At 38.8% G+C, this 17,013-nt stretch overlaps 1 protein-coding gene and 1 pseudogene across 2 annotated transcripts; one reads left to right on the top strand and one right to left on the bottom strand.

The window, feature by feature from the left end:
• Positions 1–211: 211 nt before the first annotated feature.
• LOC112172310 lies at positions 212–5,300 on the top strand. Of its 2 annotated transcripts, XM_040508657.1 has the most exons (6): positions 212–337; positions 422–533; positions 1,179–2,489; positions 3,443–3,543; positions 4,436–4,566; positions 4,766–5,300. In XM_040508657.1, exons 1-2 carry the CDS (start codon positions 270–272, stop codon positions 522–524), a joined length of 171 nt encoding a protein of 56 aa, XP_040364591.1. In that variant the 5' UTR covers positions 212–269; the 3' UTR covers positions 525–533; positions 1,179–2,489; positions 3,443–3,543; positions 4,436–4,566; positions 4,766–5,300. The 2 variants fall into 2 exon arrangements, with proteins under 2 accessions (XP_040364591.1, XP_024165365.1); XM_024309597.2 differs by having other exon boundaries at positions 4,436–5,300.
• An 8,320-nt stretch (positions 5,301–13,620) lies between these two features.
• LOC112173073 lies at positions 13,621–16,212 on the bottom strand (annotated as a pseudogene).
• Between the last annotated feature and the right edge of the window lie 801 nt (positions 16,213–17,013).

Genomic DNA, 17,013 nt, shown 5'->3' with positions numbered 1-17,013 from the left:
CTGAATCACCAAGCATTTGAACCAACTATTTAGAGAAACAAACTTCCTCTCTCGGCCAGTTCTGGTTTCAGTTTAGATCAGTTAGGGTTGTAGTGTTTTTTACTTCCTTCTCAAAAAAAAAAACACACACGCTTCTGTCCTTTTTGATTACCACGTGGTTGTTTTGTATTTGGGCTGGGCCCTCAACTGGAGCCCAAAGCACTTAAACCCCCCAAAACTCTCTTCTCTTGTAAAATTGAGAAATTTGTAAAAGGATTAAATTCACGAAAATGGAGAAAGCTTTCACTCTGGTTCAGACAATTGCCGTTGCAACTGTCTTCTCTGCGGTCTCCGGCTGGTACTTACTTACTTTCTCTCACTTCCCGGAATTCCATTCTTTTCAAATCATAATAAATAAACTGGGTTCTATGTTGTCAATCAGGTACGGATTCATGTTTGGAAGAGAATCTGCTCGCAAAGAGCTTGGAAGCTTAATCGAAGACCTTCGCCGCCAGAATCCCAATTCCGATCCACCTCATTCCTGACTTCATTGGGTACTTCCATTCTCTCACTCGCTACCCACATAGTTATTTGTTTACTAAAGAATTCTCATTGGGTCTGCTTGGAATTGGGTTTAATGTGTGCCCTTGTTGCGAGTGAATGTAAAATTGAATCAAAACTAAAAGGGTTTCACTGTTAATGCCAAAAGCAGAGGACTTGGGTAAAAATAACAAGACTTTAGTAAAAACCCAATGTTGTAAGTCTAGGATATAATTCAGTTTACTCATGAAGCCAACCTAAGGACATGCTTCTTCTTTTTCCCTCATTGTTGAAGTTTTGATGTCACATTGCAGGCTCAACATGAATTGGAATCATAGTATTCTTACAGCTGATAAAGATTAGTTCGAACTTTTTTTTTCTTTCAAATTTTATTCTTTGAATCATTTTTTGGTGGAATGATGTGGTGTTTGAACCTAGACAGTAGATGCTCTACTATCCCTCCATTTGGGTGCATGTTAATTTTGCTGCTTTTATATATTTGGCACTCTTCTCCGCGTACTTGAATTTAAATGTGAATTGAAATAGCTGCATGAAATGTCAATTCAGAATGTGAATTCTTGTTTAAGTTTGAATTTTGATTCATGTATCAAGTAGGGTTCCCTGTTTAGATTGTGACTTATTCAGGTGTTTGGGTGCAGGTTCAAGGGATCAGGTGGGCAGTGTGGAAATCCCTTCATTTGTTAAAGCATGAGAAAACATTGTCTTAAGGCCTTACTGGTAAACTCCTTCGGCCATCATCGGCTGTTTCCAGGTCATCTTACCTATCCTTGACAGCGGAGTGTGCAAACCCTGTGGAGTTTAGATATTCACTTTAAAACCTTTGTATGCTGACTTGCATTGAAGATTGCAACTCTCTGCTGTGGTGTAGTTGTTATTCAAGATGAATAAATTAGATAATGTAGTTGGTGTTGACCATACTCTTTGGTGTTTCAAATTAATGAAGTTCATTCTGTGAATTAATTTGTCAATATTACTTGCTGTGGATCATAGAGGCTTTGCCCTTCCTGTTATGATGATAAAATAAAAACTGTAACTTGGATTTTCCATACAACGTTCTCTTTACTTTTCTGAAAGGCTAATGTTATGTTTCTGCTCTGACCTACTCTCTTGTATAGAAATATGCAAACCTAGTGGCTAAGTGGTTGATTTGTATCAGCCTATGACCTTTTGTGATTTACTTTGGTTGTTTTATCAGTAGTTGTCAACTAATTTGCTAAAACACTGAAAAAGGTATAAGTTAGTTAAATAAGCTACGTAAATATTTGCATGAAGCCCTTTTTCTTCTTCATGGTAAAGATGGTAATATTGAAGGGACATTGAACTGCAAGAACTAGTTTCTTGTTCATCAGCAAAAACAAGAAGTATTCTAAGTCTTGAAATTAGGGAGGTTTGAGCTCAACAGGGATGAACTGGGTTTTCCTTCCTCTGCTTCATCCTCTATATAATTCATTCAATTCCTTCATTTTCTGTTAAGGTTTTCACTTTACCAGACTTTCTGTCATTTCTCCTTGTTTTCTTTCTGGGTTTTCTCTGTTTCAGCCTTTTAGCTCTTCTTTCTTATCTCGGTGATATCAAGCTATCATTTTTACAACTTTTATTACATACCCAATTTGAGACTAGAGCCTTGAGTTTTGTTTAGAGCTTTTGTTAAGAAATGAAGTGCATCTTTCCCTTCAAATCCAAGAACAAACAAAAGGAGTCAAAATCAGCTCCAGATTTGAGAAACAAAAGCGAGTCCTTAACTCCGGTATTAGACCGTGACTCGATCTATACCTTCACCAAGAAGCATACCAGAATTGTACAAGGAGAATGAGCAGAATTTGAAGGCTTTCTCATTCCAAGAGCTCAGGGATTCAATCAATGGCTTCAGCAGGTTGCAAAAGCCCAAAAATGGCAAGGGTACTCCAATTTTGGTTGCCATAAAGAAGTTGAATCCACATAGCTTACAGGTTCCAATTCTTATCTTCATTAACTTTAAGGAACTTTAAACTGTTTGGTTAATTTTTCCATTTTTTCTGTCTGTTTTTCTTCCACCTGGTTTTTCTACATTACTACTTGGTTGGTTGGTTGGTTGGTTTTCTTACTCTTGGATGTTGAATGATTGTAATGATAGGATTGAATACTGTTATATTGTGATCTGAAAGAGTTGTCATATTGGATCGGGAATTAAAGTAGTTTGTTTTAGGGTTGAATTATTCCTAAAGAATAGTTATATATATATGTTCATGTTTTGGCTATACTTCTAGTAGTGGCCCTGTTCTGCATTTGTTAAATAACATATGGTTTTTAATTGATTAGTACATCTGGTTTGTTTAGTATATTTATTGGGTCTCTGTGATTTTATATACATGGTAGTATAGCTTGTCAGTTGAACTTAGATTTTCATTGGATTTATAAGTAACACTATTCAATTCTTCCTGTATACTGCTTCAATATAATCCCCAAAAAACATGGTAGGCACTAGGCATAGTAGAGTGGGGAGGAAAAAGGGGCACGGGGTTACCAACCCATCCTGTCATTCCTAATTCTTGGTCATTGGAAGTAAATAATCAATAGAAAATGTGCTAAAGTGAGTATGGCATGAAAAAGACTAAATGCGACATAATGATTTTTCTATTGAGGTTGAAAGAAATCTGAATGTCTTCTATTGATCAAGTCACGGAAATTCTGTGGTATACATTTAGTTAACGACCCTACATGTAGTTTTGTGGTATATGACTAATTTGGACCTTGGAATTAATCTGGTGCTGGAACTCTAGGAATGTGGAGAGAATATCATCATTTGCAGTGTTAGCAAGAACCAAAAGGAAAGTGAATACTAGAATTAGGCAAATGGATTTGATGTAGTGTTTCAAAACCATTATTAAAGTGAATGGTAAATAGATTTGTTTCTATTATGCAGCTACCCTTTGTCTGACAAATAGTGCTTGGATCACGAGGTTACAAATAATACTTGGTGCTGCTCAAAGATTGGCTTATCTACACGAGGGACTGGAAGTCCAGGTGAATATAGTTTTCATTTATTTGACCTATGTTTGACCATGTATTTCCTTTCTGTTTGTTTGGAATGTAGAACTACCATATCATGTGAACATGTGACTCATGTATGTTATTTTGACCAATGGAATACCAAATCAGTGTGACCTGCTTAAGATAGTGTAGTATTAGAACCACGACTAATGATTGGAATGTAGCAACTACGTATTACATTATACATCTTTGACTTGTTTGCTGCATTTATAGTGGCATCTCTGGTTTTGGAACTTAAATTGTATCTGCTACTAATATAATTGCCTTCAGTTAATACATTGGTGGACACTGTCACTTCAGTATCTGTGCATTATCTTGATGTATTCTGTTCTCTAAAAGCTTTAGCTGTTGGGACCCTGTGGTTGTGTCACATGGTATAAGAGTCTTGAGTTCAAAACCTTCCGATGACATTGCACTCTATTTTGCTGTCTAGTACAAATTGAAATTGGACATAAAACTTGGGAGTAATATAAAAGAAGCATGAACTAAATTATCATTGTGTAATTTCTGCACGTCAATAGGTACCCGTGTTTACTTCAACACACTAGTCCCCTGATCTTGTTCTTCCATTGCTGTAGCTGAAAGTCAATTAAGGGGAATATTCTAAATTCTCACTACTTGAAATTGCTTTCTGTGCATTAATGTTAATGTTATAATACTACATCATAGATTTGGTTCAGCTCTGCTTGTCAGCTTGAAACAAAAGTCATCTTCTATTTTTGCTTCTGGCCATCAATATCCAAATGCTAGTCTGTATTTAAGGATGGTAGATAATGGCTTACCTCACATGGTGATTCTTTATTTGTTTGAAGACAAGAATTTTTTTATACTATGTTGAACCTTTTTTGTTGCATTGTTTGAATAGGTGATCTATTGAGATTTCAAATCTTCCAACGTGCTTTTGGATGAGGACTTTAAGCCGAAGCTCTCAGACTTTGGGCTTGCTAAAGAAGGGCCAAAGGGTGACCGTACTCATGTATCGACAGCAGTAAATAGGTAATAGATGTGGGCGGGAATCTTGTTACTAACCCAAGTTCTTTAAGGACTTGATGTCAACTTCATTTGGAGGTTGGCAGAATCTTGTTGAATTGCAATATTGAGAGGACAATTGGTATTAGTCATCATTCGCCTTTCTGGTTCTTTGCTTCTATTTAACAATTTCCCTGGTTCATATTGTATTTGCTTTTGTTATCAGTTGGTAGGGACTTATGGGTATGCTGCCCCAGAGTATGTTGAAACAGGCCATCTTTCCATCCATAGTGACTTATGGAGTTTTGGTGTGGTCCTGTATGAGATCCTCACTGGGAGGCGTGTGTTAGAAAGACACCGGCCAACAGTGGAGCAGAAGCTTCTTTATTGGGTTAGACAGTACCCTGCAGACAGTAAAAAGTTCAGCATGATAATAGATTCACTCCTGAGAGACCAGTATTGTATTAATGTAGCTCGGAAAATCGCCAAGTTGGCAGATAGCTGCCTGAACAAGAATTCGAAAGGCAGGCCAACAATGAATTAGGTAGTAGAGATCTTGAAGCGAGCTTTACAAGAGTCACAAAAGGGTACCAATTCTGTAAATAACAATTTTGGGGCATCTGGGTCTAAATTGGGTAGAAAGAACCCCAAGTTGAGGTGATATAAGAGAGAAGACTGCGATCAAATGAAAGCATTATTAATAGTGTCTGCTGTGACTATATTCTATTTAAACTTTTTAACAGGTTGAGATGGTTGAATAAGTGGAAGAGTAGTGCTAGAGACACCAAAAAATTATACCAAATTCTAATCCCAAATGATGTGGCATTTGCCACCTTATCCGTAGTAATCTCTAACATGTAATTATGTCAATTAATTATCATTTTATAGTTTTCAATATTTATGTAATTAATTGATATAAAGACCTGCTCACTTAAGGGACTGTGAGGGACAAGTGAATCTGACGGCTGAAAATAAATTCACAGTTTTAAATTGTTATAATTTCTGCTTTTATATTTAGTACATGTGGTTGAGATTCACTTGCCCCTCACACTCCCTTAAAACAGTCCCTTAAGGTGATGTTTGTTACATGGGACTGGATGGGATAGGACAGGATTATCTAATATAAGAAGACTTATCCCGTGTTTGGCATCACTCGGGACTCTATTAACTGAGACTCTGGAGTCCCAAAAACACTCTCAACCTCTTCTTCCAGAGTGACACCAAAAAGCATCGGACTGTGGAAGCCCATTCTTAGCTTCCGCATTGTCAGTTTCAGCTCCGTCTGGATCTTGGGTTTTCAATTTCCTCTCTTCTTCTCATCGATTGCTTATTTCTCTGTGGAATCTCTCAAGAGAAGAAAAAGAAGCAGACTTGCAACCTTTCAATAGATTATTCCTGGGTAATCAGAGGAGCAGATGAGATCAAACCCAGAAGACTGGTCCTCACAAAAGCTGAACTCTTGCATGGTAGAACCAACCCAGCCATTTCAATTCAAAATCCTAAACAAAGCTACTGTAATCCCAATAAAGATCCCAACTTGGAGGTGAATACCAGATGCCTAAAATCCAATAAAGATGCCCTTAAAACCTAGATCAAAAAGACCCAATTTGAGAGAGAAATTGGATGGCTTCTTCGCTATTACCTTGTTTGATTTGCAGTGTTTTTAGGTTTCTGGTGTTTTGATTGTGCAGTCTCTCTCTCTGATTTCATGGAGGTAGCAAATGCTTTGTGGGCTTCAATAGTAACAGGGGTTTCCGGCAAAGGACGGGTTGCTAAACACCAGAAATTGACCTCCGGTTAGGTGTTTGTCGCTAAACACCCGAAATTGTCTCCGGTTGCTTCGTCATTTTCCCAACCAAGTTATTTCTACTAAGATGAGCAGTAGCTAGGGAGGAGAGGTGAGAAATTGTGTTGGGAATTCTATTGCTCAAGTTGTTTGATTTATGTAGAATTCTATTTCTGGCTATGTAAAAGTCATTTGAGAGAGAGAGAGAGAGAGAGAGAGAGAGAGATTCACGGTGGCTACTTGGAGGCCATCGTCCGGGGCCATCGTGCTGCTCTGCTCCTTAGTCCACGCAGAACCAAACATGAGTCAGGTACTAATCTAGCTTAAGCCAAGTTATAGTAGTCCTGGACTCCTATAGAAATTAAGGTCGGGTATCACAGTCCTATGAAACAAACACAACCTAAGTGAGCAAGCTTGTTATTTTATAATTTTTAAAGGAAAAATGAGAAAATAATGTTTCCCTGCAATCCCAAAAATTGATCTTAAGGAACATAAGTAGGAACAGAGTCATGTAATAGAACTTAAATTAGTTTAATTGAAGTGTCCAACTCAGTGGCTGAAATAGCATGTACTGCTAGCAAACAATCACTTGCCAAATCAACATTGGTAACTTGCATCTACTGACGTAGCTCCACTCCCATTTGATTGCCAACAGCTCAACATATCGTGCAAAGGCAACATGATTACAATGATATGAGAAGCCAACTATAAACTCACCAGTGGCATTCCTTAGAACACCTAGCCTCCAACACCCCCAGATGTTGAGGATGGCAAGAAAGCGCCATCAACATTTAATTTTAGCTTGTTGTGCATAGGGGGCTTCCAATACTTGCTGTTATGTGACTTATACGAGGATGGCTCTGTGAGCAACTTATACGAATTAATGGCTTCCATCATCATCATCATCCATCACCTTCAATGTAGGGTTATTAAGCAGTCTATACAGCTAAGATCAACATTGTTTGCATTAAAGTTGAGAATGAGATGACTGAACGTGGGAGATAGTGGGGCTCTCTTCTAGTTGAGTTGGGTCCACGTCGTATGCGATCGTTTTAACTCAGGAATGATCGATCATGAGGCCTTGGTGATTGGATGATGGCTTGCTAACAAAAACTGCCATTTTAACTGAATTTCCATCCAAACGATGCAGCTTGTAAATTATAACCCCCTTTTAATATTTCATTATTGTCAATGTCAATTCCAAACTCAAAAATGCAAAATTTTCACTTGTTGTTGCATGTTAATTATACAGCAATAATTTACATATCTATATCTACATATCTATCGGAATTTTGAAAAGGGGAAATATTGGGGATATAAGAGAAAATATATCGTTTTTCAAAGAGTTAATTTATTGGAATTACATATAAATACATACGAATGTCAACTTCTTCTACATCCAAAAAGAAACTCTAGGTGGTTGAAAAGCTGTTCACTGGTCTATGAAAATATAATAATTAGATAAGACATATGACTTAGGGGTCATCATTTGGCCCACGGGCGCCCGCCAAGCCCAGTGGACAAAATAATATAACGGTGGGAAGAGAGATGAGCAAAAGCTGTGGAAGTTGAGGTGCTCCTCTTGGTAGCAACACCTATCTCCACAGCAGCTCGCCAAGAACACATACTTGGGGAAACACAAGGTAATCTGATACGTATAGCCTTTGTAAAATCAATAGCAAGATTTCTTATGGGAGACCATTAGACCACCTCTCCTCCGCCTTTAAATCAGAGTAGTAGTAGTAGTATTTTCTGACCACTCTGCTAATTTTAATCAGCATCACTCTGAACTTGCGGCCAGTAAGTTCTCGTCTGTGCTTGGGAATAAGCAAGAGTACTGTGTACACCACACAAACACTAGCAAGTACTCGACACACAATGAAGACAAGATTTCTCATAGTCCACACCGATTCCGTTATCGATATTAACCGCCACATCATCCACAGTGATGGAGCTAGGTAACAGATAATTAAACTAAACTTGACACCAAGATTGAACATTTTCATAAGCAGGTTGCAAGCAGTAAACACAACAAATTGGTTTAAGAGAGAGCTTGAATAGAATGATCGATATTCTGAAAAAAGAGTATGATGATATCATTAATGCAGATGCACGCAGCAAAGAAAATCAAAATTAGTTAGCTAGGATTCATAAACTCATAAGGGAGTATAAAGTTAGCTGAATATACATTAGCTATGATATGGGGTTTATATAGGGTTTATTAGCCAGATATGAGTAAGCTACAATACAAATTAGGAAACTCTTCATGTGACAAACACTTTTGCAAGAACAGATTACAAGCATTCCAACTGCAGAAAGGCATAAAAATTAGGGAAATAGTCACTGTACCAAATAGTCCAGATTTCAGCAAGAGTACCGCTTTTCTATGAAATTCGGCTGGAAGGAAAGACGGCGGTGATACATGAATGTTGAGAATGTTGGAAAAGTAAACCAAACTTGATTTGTTTAAATTGTTCTCTGTTTTTAATAGTTACCTAGTGCTAGTGTGGTAGTGTTGTCCGGAGTGCTCTAGGTGGAGTACTCTATGTTACTGTCTCTTTGGCGTGGAATATGCTGTCTCTTTGGCTCAGAGCCACTTTTGCTTTAGAGCAGCTTTTGTTTTAATTCTTGCTGTTGCTGCACATGTATTATATATGGTAGTACTGCTCTTGTACTTTGCTGTGAGTGTGTAAGAGTTTGATTAATTAGATTCTTCTTGTTCTCGGCTCTAGCACTCTTGTTTTGTTATTGTGTGAGTGTAGTAGTTTTGTTGGTCTCATTCTACATCTGGTATCAGAGCTGGTACAGCAGAGCTGGCACAGCAGAGCTGGTACAGCAGAGAGAGCAAATATAGCAGAGCAGGTGTAGCGATCAATGGCGAACTGAGGGAATGATTTTCCTCAATGCCCAGTTGGTAAATTTGATGGGAAAGGGAACTTCCAGCATTGGAGATCGCAGATGGAGCTCTTCTTCAAAATAATGAAGTACACAGAGGTGGTGATAAATGGATTTGCAGATCCAGGAGACCAAGCAAATCTCACACAAAATCAGAGGGAGGAACTGATTCGAAACAGAAAGAAAGATAGCAGAGCCCTGATGTATATCTACGGAGCTATTGATTCTGAAGTCTATGAGAAGATTGCACATGTTACCACATCGAAGGAGGCCTGGGATTGTCTAATCAATACCATTATTGGAAGAGATAAAGTGAAGAAGGTGAGGTTGCAGACTCTACGACGACAGTTCGAGCTTCTTCAAATGGAGAAAAAGGAAAGTATCTCCGATTACTTTGCAAGAACATTGGCCATTGCCAATCAAATGAAGGCCAATGGGGAGGTCATCAAAGAACTCCAGATTGTGGAGAAAATCCTCCGAACCTTGACGGAGCGGTTTGAAGGAAAGGTCACAGCCATTGAGGAGTCTCAAGACCTTAATGCTATGACGGTGGATGACTTAATGAGTTCTTTGCAGGCCTATGAACAAAGGCTCAATGAGAAGTCGGAAATGGTGATTGAAGAAGCATTGCAGACTCAGTTAAGCTTCAAAAAGGAGAAAAATTGGTCGTCCCGTGGTGAGTCAAGCTCAACTCAGAAGAACCAAAACTCAAGTTACAAGAGAGGTTCACAGGGCAGATTTGGAACAAGAAGAGGAAGAGGAAGGGGCTTTCATTGGAGTCAAGGAAGAGATAGAGCAAATGTCTAGTGTTTTAATTGTCATGGATATGGTCATTACAAGAATGAATGCAGCTTGAGAAGGTCGGAGAACAAGCAGTTTCATGCCAAGTTTGCAGAGGACAACAATGACACTGAAGAGACCTTGTTGATGGCTTTCAGTGCTATGAGTAATGGTGAACAGATCACATGGTACCTGGACACAGGCTGTAGCAATCATATGTCCGGTCACAAGGAGTTGTTCGTTGAGCTAAATGAGTCAATACGGTCAGAGATTACTTTTGGGAATGCTTCAAGGATGCCAGTTAAAGGAAAGGGCAAGATTTCTATCCAGTTGAAAAATGGGATGTACAACACCATATCAGATGTATACTATGTGCCTGGCCTTAGTCACAACTTACTTAGTGTGGGGAAATTATCAGAGAAGGGCTATGACATGAGAATCTTTAGAGGAGTTTTCACCATCAGAGATCCTCAACGGAAACTAATAGCAGAGGTAACCATGGCTCCTAATCGCTTGTTTCCATTGCATATGCAGTATGATAAGTTACCTTGCTTTAGTTCTATGGAAAATGGTGATAATTGGTTGTGGCATATGCGTTTTGGGCATTTAAATTTCAATAGCTTAAATGCTCTTGCAAGGAAGAATTTAGTCTGTGGATTGTCTCCTATTCATGTTCCAGATCAAGTTTGTGAGACTTGTGTTCTTGGAAAAAAACATAGAGATACCTTTCCGAAAGGGAAGACTCTGAGAGCTCAAAAGCCTCTTGAGATTATACACTCTGACTTGTGCTCTGTTGAAGTTCCTTCACATGGTGGTGGAAAATATTTCGTCACTTTTATTGACGATTTTAGTAGGAAGACATGGGTGTATATTTTGAAGAATAAGTCTGAAGCATGTGATACATTCAAAGTCTTCAAGGCTTATATTGAAAAGCAAAGTGGGAGAAAAATAAAGGTGTTAAGAACTGATCGAGGACAAGAATATATTGTGTGTGATGACTTCTTGAAGAAAAATGGTATTAAACACCAGCTGACAGCCAGGTACACGCCTCAACAAAACGGCGTAGCGGAGAGGAAAAACAGAACCATTATGGATATGGTGAGATGCATGCTGAAATTTAAAGGTTTGCCCAAGTACTTTTGGGCAGAAGCTGTTTCTTGTGCAGTGTACATTCTAAACAGGTCTCCTAGTAGAAGCATTGATGGAAGTACTCCATATGAAGTGTGGAGTGGTCACAAACCCAACATTCAACATATGAGGGTGTTCGGATGTATCGCATTTGCTCATGTTCCAGATCACATAAGGAAGAAGCTTGATGACAAAGCTGATAAGTGCATTTTTATTGGCTATAGTACGGTGACAAAGGGGTACAAGCTTTATAATCCGAAGACAAAGAAAGTAATAGTGAGTCGAGATGTAACTTTTGATGAGCAAAGTGCATGGGATTGGTGTTCAAAGGAAGACAGACCAGCAACTTTCATTCCATTGGAAGATGATTTAATTGAAGATGATCAGCAGGTTAACAATCCAGAAGTTCAATCTCCAGCTAACCAAGTTCCAGAAACAGAGTCTCCACTAGAAGTTGCATTAGCAAGGCCTCAGCGTGAGCATCGTTTGCCATCTTACTTGAAAGACTATGAGTTGAACACTACAAGGAGAAGCATATCAGATGAAGATATTGTCAATTTTGCCTTGTATGCTGATTGTGATCCTCTTACTTTCGATGAGGCTTGTCATCAACAACATTGGGTTAAGGCAATGGATGACGAAATTCATGCTATTGAAAAGAATGACACATGGGAGCTCACTTCACTTCCGGAAGGAAAGGCAGCAATTGGAGTCAAATGGGTGTATAAGACAAAGTACAAGCCGAATGGAGATGTGGATCGCTTCAAAGCGAGGTTGGTAGCCAAAGTCTACAAGCAAAAACCAGGTATTGATTATCTTGAAGTTTTTGCTTCTGTTGCTAGGCTTGATACTGTTAGAATGGTGATTTCCCTTGCTGCTCATAATTGTTGGAAAATATTTCAAATGGATGTTAAATCTGCGTTCTTAAATGGAACTCTTGAGGAAGAAGTCTATCTTGAGCAGCCACTTGGTTATGTGAAGGAAGGCCAATCGGAAAAAGTGTATAAGTTGAAAAAGGCTTTATATGGCCTTAAACAAGCTCCGAGGGCATAGTACACCCGAATTGATTCCTACTTTGTGGAGAATGATTTTAAAAGGTGTCCATATGAGCATACTTTATATGTTAAAGCTAATTTCCAGGGAGATGTTGTTATTGTGTGCTTGTATGTGGACGATCTTATTATCACAGGTAATAATCCAAAGCTAGTTGAAGAAATCAGGGAGGCTTTGGCATCTCACTTTGAGATGACCGATATGGGGTTGATGACTTATTTTCTTGGTATCGAAGTGGTGCAAAGTGAGAAGGGAATTTTTATCTCACAAAGGAAGTATGCTGGAGACATCCTCAAACGTTTTAAGATGGAGTTTTGCAACCCAATCTTAACTCCAGTTGAACAGAGATTGAAATTGAAGAAAGATGGCAGTGGTGAGTTTGTTAATCCCATACGATACAAGCAACTTGTTGGGAGTTTGCGCTACTTGACGGCTACCAGACCTGACATCACATTTGGAGTTGGACTGATAAGTAGATTTATGGAGTCTCCTCGTCAATCACATATGCAGGCAGCAAAAAGAATACTGAGATATGTCAAAGGAACTCAAAGTGATGGTATTTTCTATGTAGCTCACTGTCTGAATGAACTTGTTGGATACACAGATAGTGATTGGGCAGGAGATGAAAAGGCAAAGAGCACCTCAGGTTATGTTTTTGATATAGGTTCTGGTGCTATATGTTGGTCTTCAAAGAAGCAGCAAGTGGTGGCACTTTCATCAGCTGAAGCAGAGTATGTTGCAGCAAATAGGTGTGCTACTCATGCAATTTGGTTGCGTCGAATTCTTGGAAACTTGCAACAAGAACAGAAAAATCCTACAACAATCTTCTGTGATAATAATTCAGCAATCTCATTGTCAAAGAATCCAGTTTTTCATGAGAGGACAAAGCATATTCATGCCAAGCATCATTATATTCGAGATTTGGTGAAGATGAAAGAAGTTGTAGTCCACTATTGCCCATCTGGAGATCAAATAGCTGATATATTTACAAAGCCTTTGAAAACAGTTGCTTTCTTGAAGCTGAAAGAGTTAATGGGGATGATGAGGTTTGAAGATCTCAGTTTGGTTTAAGGGAGGCTGTTGGAAAAGTAAACCAAACTTGATTTGTTTAATTGTTCTCTGTTTTTAATAGTTACCTAGTGCTAGTGTGGTAGTGTTGTCCGGAGTGCTCTAGGTGGAGTACTCTATGTTACTGTCTCTTTGGCGTGGAATATGCTGTCTCTTTGGCTCAGAGCCACTTTTGCTTTAGAGCAGCTTTTGTTTTAATTCTTGCTGTTGCTGCACATGTATTATATATGGTAGTGCTGCTCTTGTACTTTGCTGTGAGTGTGTAAGAGTTTGATTAATTAGATTCTTCTTGTTCTCGGCTCTAGCACTCTTGTTTTGTTATTGTGTGAGTGTAGTAGTTTTGTTGGTCTCATTCTACAGAGAAGATGCTACAGAGATTTTCATTTGGTTTCCCATTACTTATAAAAGGCTATAAGAAATAATGAACTTTCAGAGGTGTATACATATGCAAGTAGTATGGCTTTTGATTCCAAGTTTATGAACGAATATATACTTATTGCTTGGAATCAACGACCACCTGAAAGTAGTGCCGACTCTGGAACATATGATGAATGGGAGGACTTATTGCCTAAAGAAGACTGATACAACATAGCATGGTCATCAAAACCTTCACGGTGTCCAATCATTAAGCCACTAGAAGAAAGCCCGAGAAGTGACAGTTCCGGCAAAGCAACATCACCGGCAAAGTACTGAACGACTTGTCGCATGCTTGGCCTTGCCGCTGGCTCCGAATGAGAGCACAAAAGCCCAAGCTTCAACACCAACTCCACTTCCTCGGCCACAAAATCCGTACCAAAACTCTGATCTCTTGCCTCAAGGATGTTACTCCTATTCCAACAAGAAAACACCCAATCAACCAAAATCACATCTTTTGGACCCTGTGTCCATATTGGCCTTTTTCCGCAAGCAACTTCGAGCAAAAATGCCCCAAAAGAAAACACGTCGGTGCTCTTGGTGGCCCGACCTGTTCTTGTGTGTTCTGGGTCTAGGTACCCGAGAGTTCCAACTATATGAGTAGTTTGAGGGTCTGTTCCATGGTCGTATAATCTTGCAAGCCCAAAATCTCCTAGCCTTCCATTCAATTCACCATCTAGCAACACATTACTGGCCTTCACATCTCTATGAATCACAACCTGTTCCCATTCTTCATGAAGATAGAATAGCCCTGAAGCCACACCTTTGATGACTTTAAACCTCTGGCTCCAATTAAGGGTCACCTCAGGTTGATCAAAGAGGTGTTTGTCCAGGCTTCCATTAGGCATGTAGTCATAAACCAAAAGCAGCTCCCCTTTTCGCCTGCAAGCAAGGCATTAAACATCCGTGTTAAAGGAAATATTTGTATACAAATGCTTATTGTATCTCAAAATGTTTAAACTGTCAAGGAATGCAAATCAACACTTTTATCATATACGGCCAAAATTCGCACATGGAGAGACAAACATATCAAAATATACATAATTTGATTACATGAGAGATGTGAAAACTCCATACTTTATGCAAAATTTGCAAATAAGGTTGGTGATAACATGACTTAAAGATTTTAGAGAAGAATAAGTAAGCAATATATCACTGCTATTTAACACTGGAGTTTAACATTAGAAATATAAATATCAAGAGAGTCGTATGAAAAAAAATTACTAAAATGTATTGAAGTAAAATAGGGAACAAGAGAAATTTGGTGAATATATTATCAAAATTTGAAGACCATACCTGCAATATCCCAACAGTTGTACTAAATTCCGGTGACGAAGTCGACCAATACTAACAATTTCTGCTACAAATTCCTTCATCCCCTGTCTTGATTCATGTGATACCCTCTTCACTGCAATCTCAATTTTAGAGGAGGGTAATAAACCTCTATAAACGTTACCAAATCCCCCAGTTCCCAAAAGCTCCTTTTCCCTAAACCCTTTGGTGGCTATATACAATTCTTTGTACTTAAACCTCTGAGGACCATACTCTAGCTCCCAATCTTCAAGCACTTCTGCAAACTTCCTCTTCCTACTTAGAACATAAAGCACCCCAGAAATCATTAGCAAAACCAAACTCACTGAAATCATAGGCACACCAAAGGTGAAAAGCATGGACCTCTTTTTGCCTGCAATGCTAGGCAACTTGGGAAGTTTGGAAGCTATAAGGTCTTGAGCTTGGCCATTCATCTTAAAGCTCCAACCCACTACACAATGGGATGAGCGGAACGAACCAGTTGAAGAGGAAAAACCAACATACATGGTTTTCTTGAGAATTGGGGAAAGGTCATATTTCGAAGACAAAAGTGGAGTTGGGGGTTTAGTTGCAACAGCAATTGGAGCCATAGTAACTTCAATTTGCTTCTTGGTACCATCATATTCAACCCAGACTCTCATTTCTTTACCACTGATAAGAGTCAAGTTCTTGAAGTGCTGACCATCAAAATAACCAGCTGGAGCAGCTCTGACAGAGTTCAAGCCATTGATGTCTATCCCAACATGGTTATCATTGATGTCACTGAATTCCGGGTTCTTCATCGTGTCAAGCTCCACAGCAAAAACATAATTGGAGAAATTCCCATTGTTGGAGACATTGAACAGGCTTAGGTACTGGTTTGACAGAGCTCCAGGGAGGCCTCTCATCGGAGCGATGACAAAGGCCATTCCATGGCCGCTGAAAGTAGTGTACTGTGATTGGATGGCAAAGATAAAGTTGGTGGAGAAGGAGAAAGCGGAGTCGTTATCTGAGTTCTTAAAGGTTACTGGGTTAGGGTAGAAAGCATGACCACTTCTCTGTCTGGTGTGGTTTGTAAGCTTCAAGAGACCATTTGGTGTGATCTCTGCTATGCCATCTAGACTGAGATTAAGACCAAAACGGCTAGAGAAACCATCATTGTAGATGAAATTGGTGTCATGGCCTTCTGCAGGTGCCAGAAGTACTAGTACCACTAGGAGAGCAGAAAGCTTGACAAACATGGATGGCTAGGCGTCTGTGAAGTTTCTAGACCTTCCTTCTTGGCTATTTATGGATCTAAATGCCAAAAAATAAGGAAAATCAAGGCATCTAGCCGATATCCGAGAAGAGTATATTGGGTAATACATTACAATTTGGACCATCATTGTCAGAGTGGGTTAAAGATGTTGTTTTCATGGAAAAGGTCCTGTGATAGAGATGATCCGGCTCCTTCTATCGTACGCAATGGGAAATTATAATATGATTCCGAATTATGGTAATGCACATTAATGTTATTGGCTCATATGACTTTTAGTTATTTCTAATTGGTCTATTAATTTAATATTTTTTTCCTTTTTCACCCATGTATGGTCCCACCAAATTTGAGTGATATTATTGGCTTGCACCACCACATAACAGTGCCACGTGGTACTCTAGGACCACATAATAATTTCTCGCAACACAACTGGTTTGTCACCCCTATACTAGGTTTTGATTGGTCAATTCCCCAAGGAAGAAAATCTAAATATCACAATAATCATAGGCATATACAGCTCCTCTTTCATTTGAACGAGCCCCCACAATCACGTGCCCCTTTTTTAAATAATTTTTTTGCATTCTAATACCAGATAAATTGTAATGTTGGAGCGAGGGATTATAATGATCATATACCATATATATATATATATATATATATATATATATCTTATCTAGAGCGGAGTTTCGCTGTGAAATTAAAATGCGCATTTAGATTTTAAGGTCACTTTTTAGTCACATATCCACATCTTGACCATTCAGATTTTAGATACTAATGTATAGATCATCTTTGCAAAATTTCAGCC

This window comes from Rosa chinensis, chromosome 6 (assembly GCF_002994745.2).
Source record: "Rosa chinensis cultivar Old Blush chromosome 6, RchiOBHm-V2, whole genome shotgun sequence".
In the NCBI taxonomy this organism is placed as follows: domain Eukaryota; kingdom Viridiplantae; phylum Streptophyta; class Magnoliopsida; order Rosales; family Rosaceae; genus Rosa; species Rosa chinensis.
The sequence above is the reverse complement of the archived record's forward strand: the minus strand, read 5'-3'. Positions and strand labels throughout refer to the sequence as shown.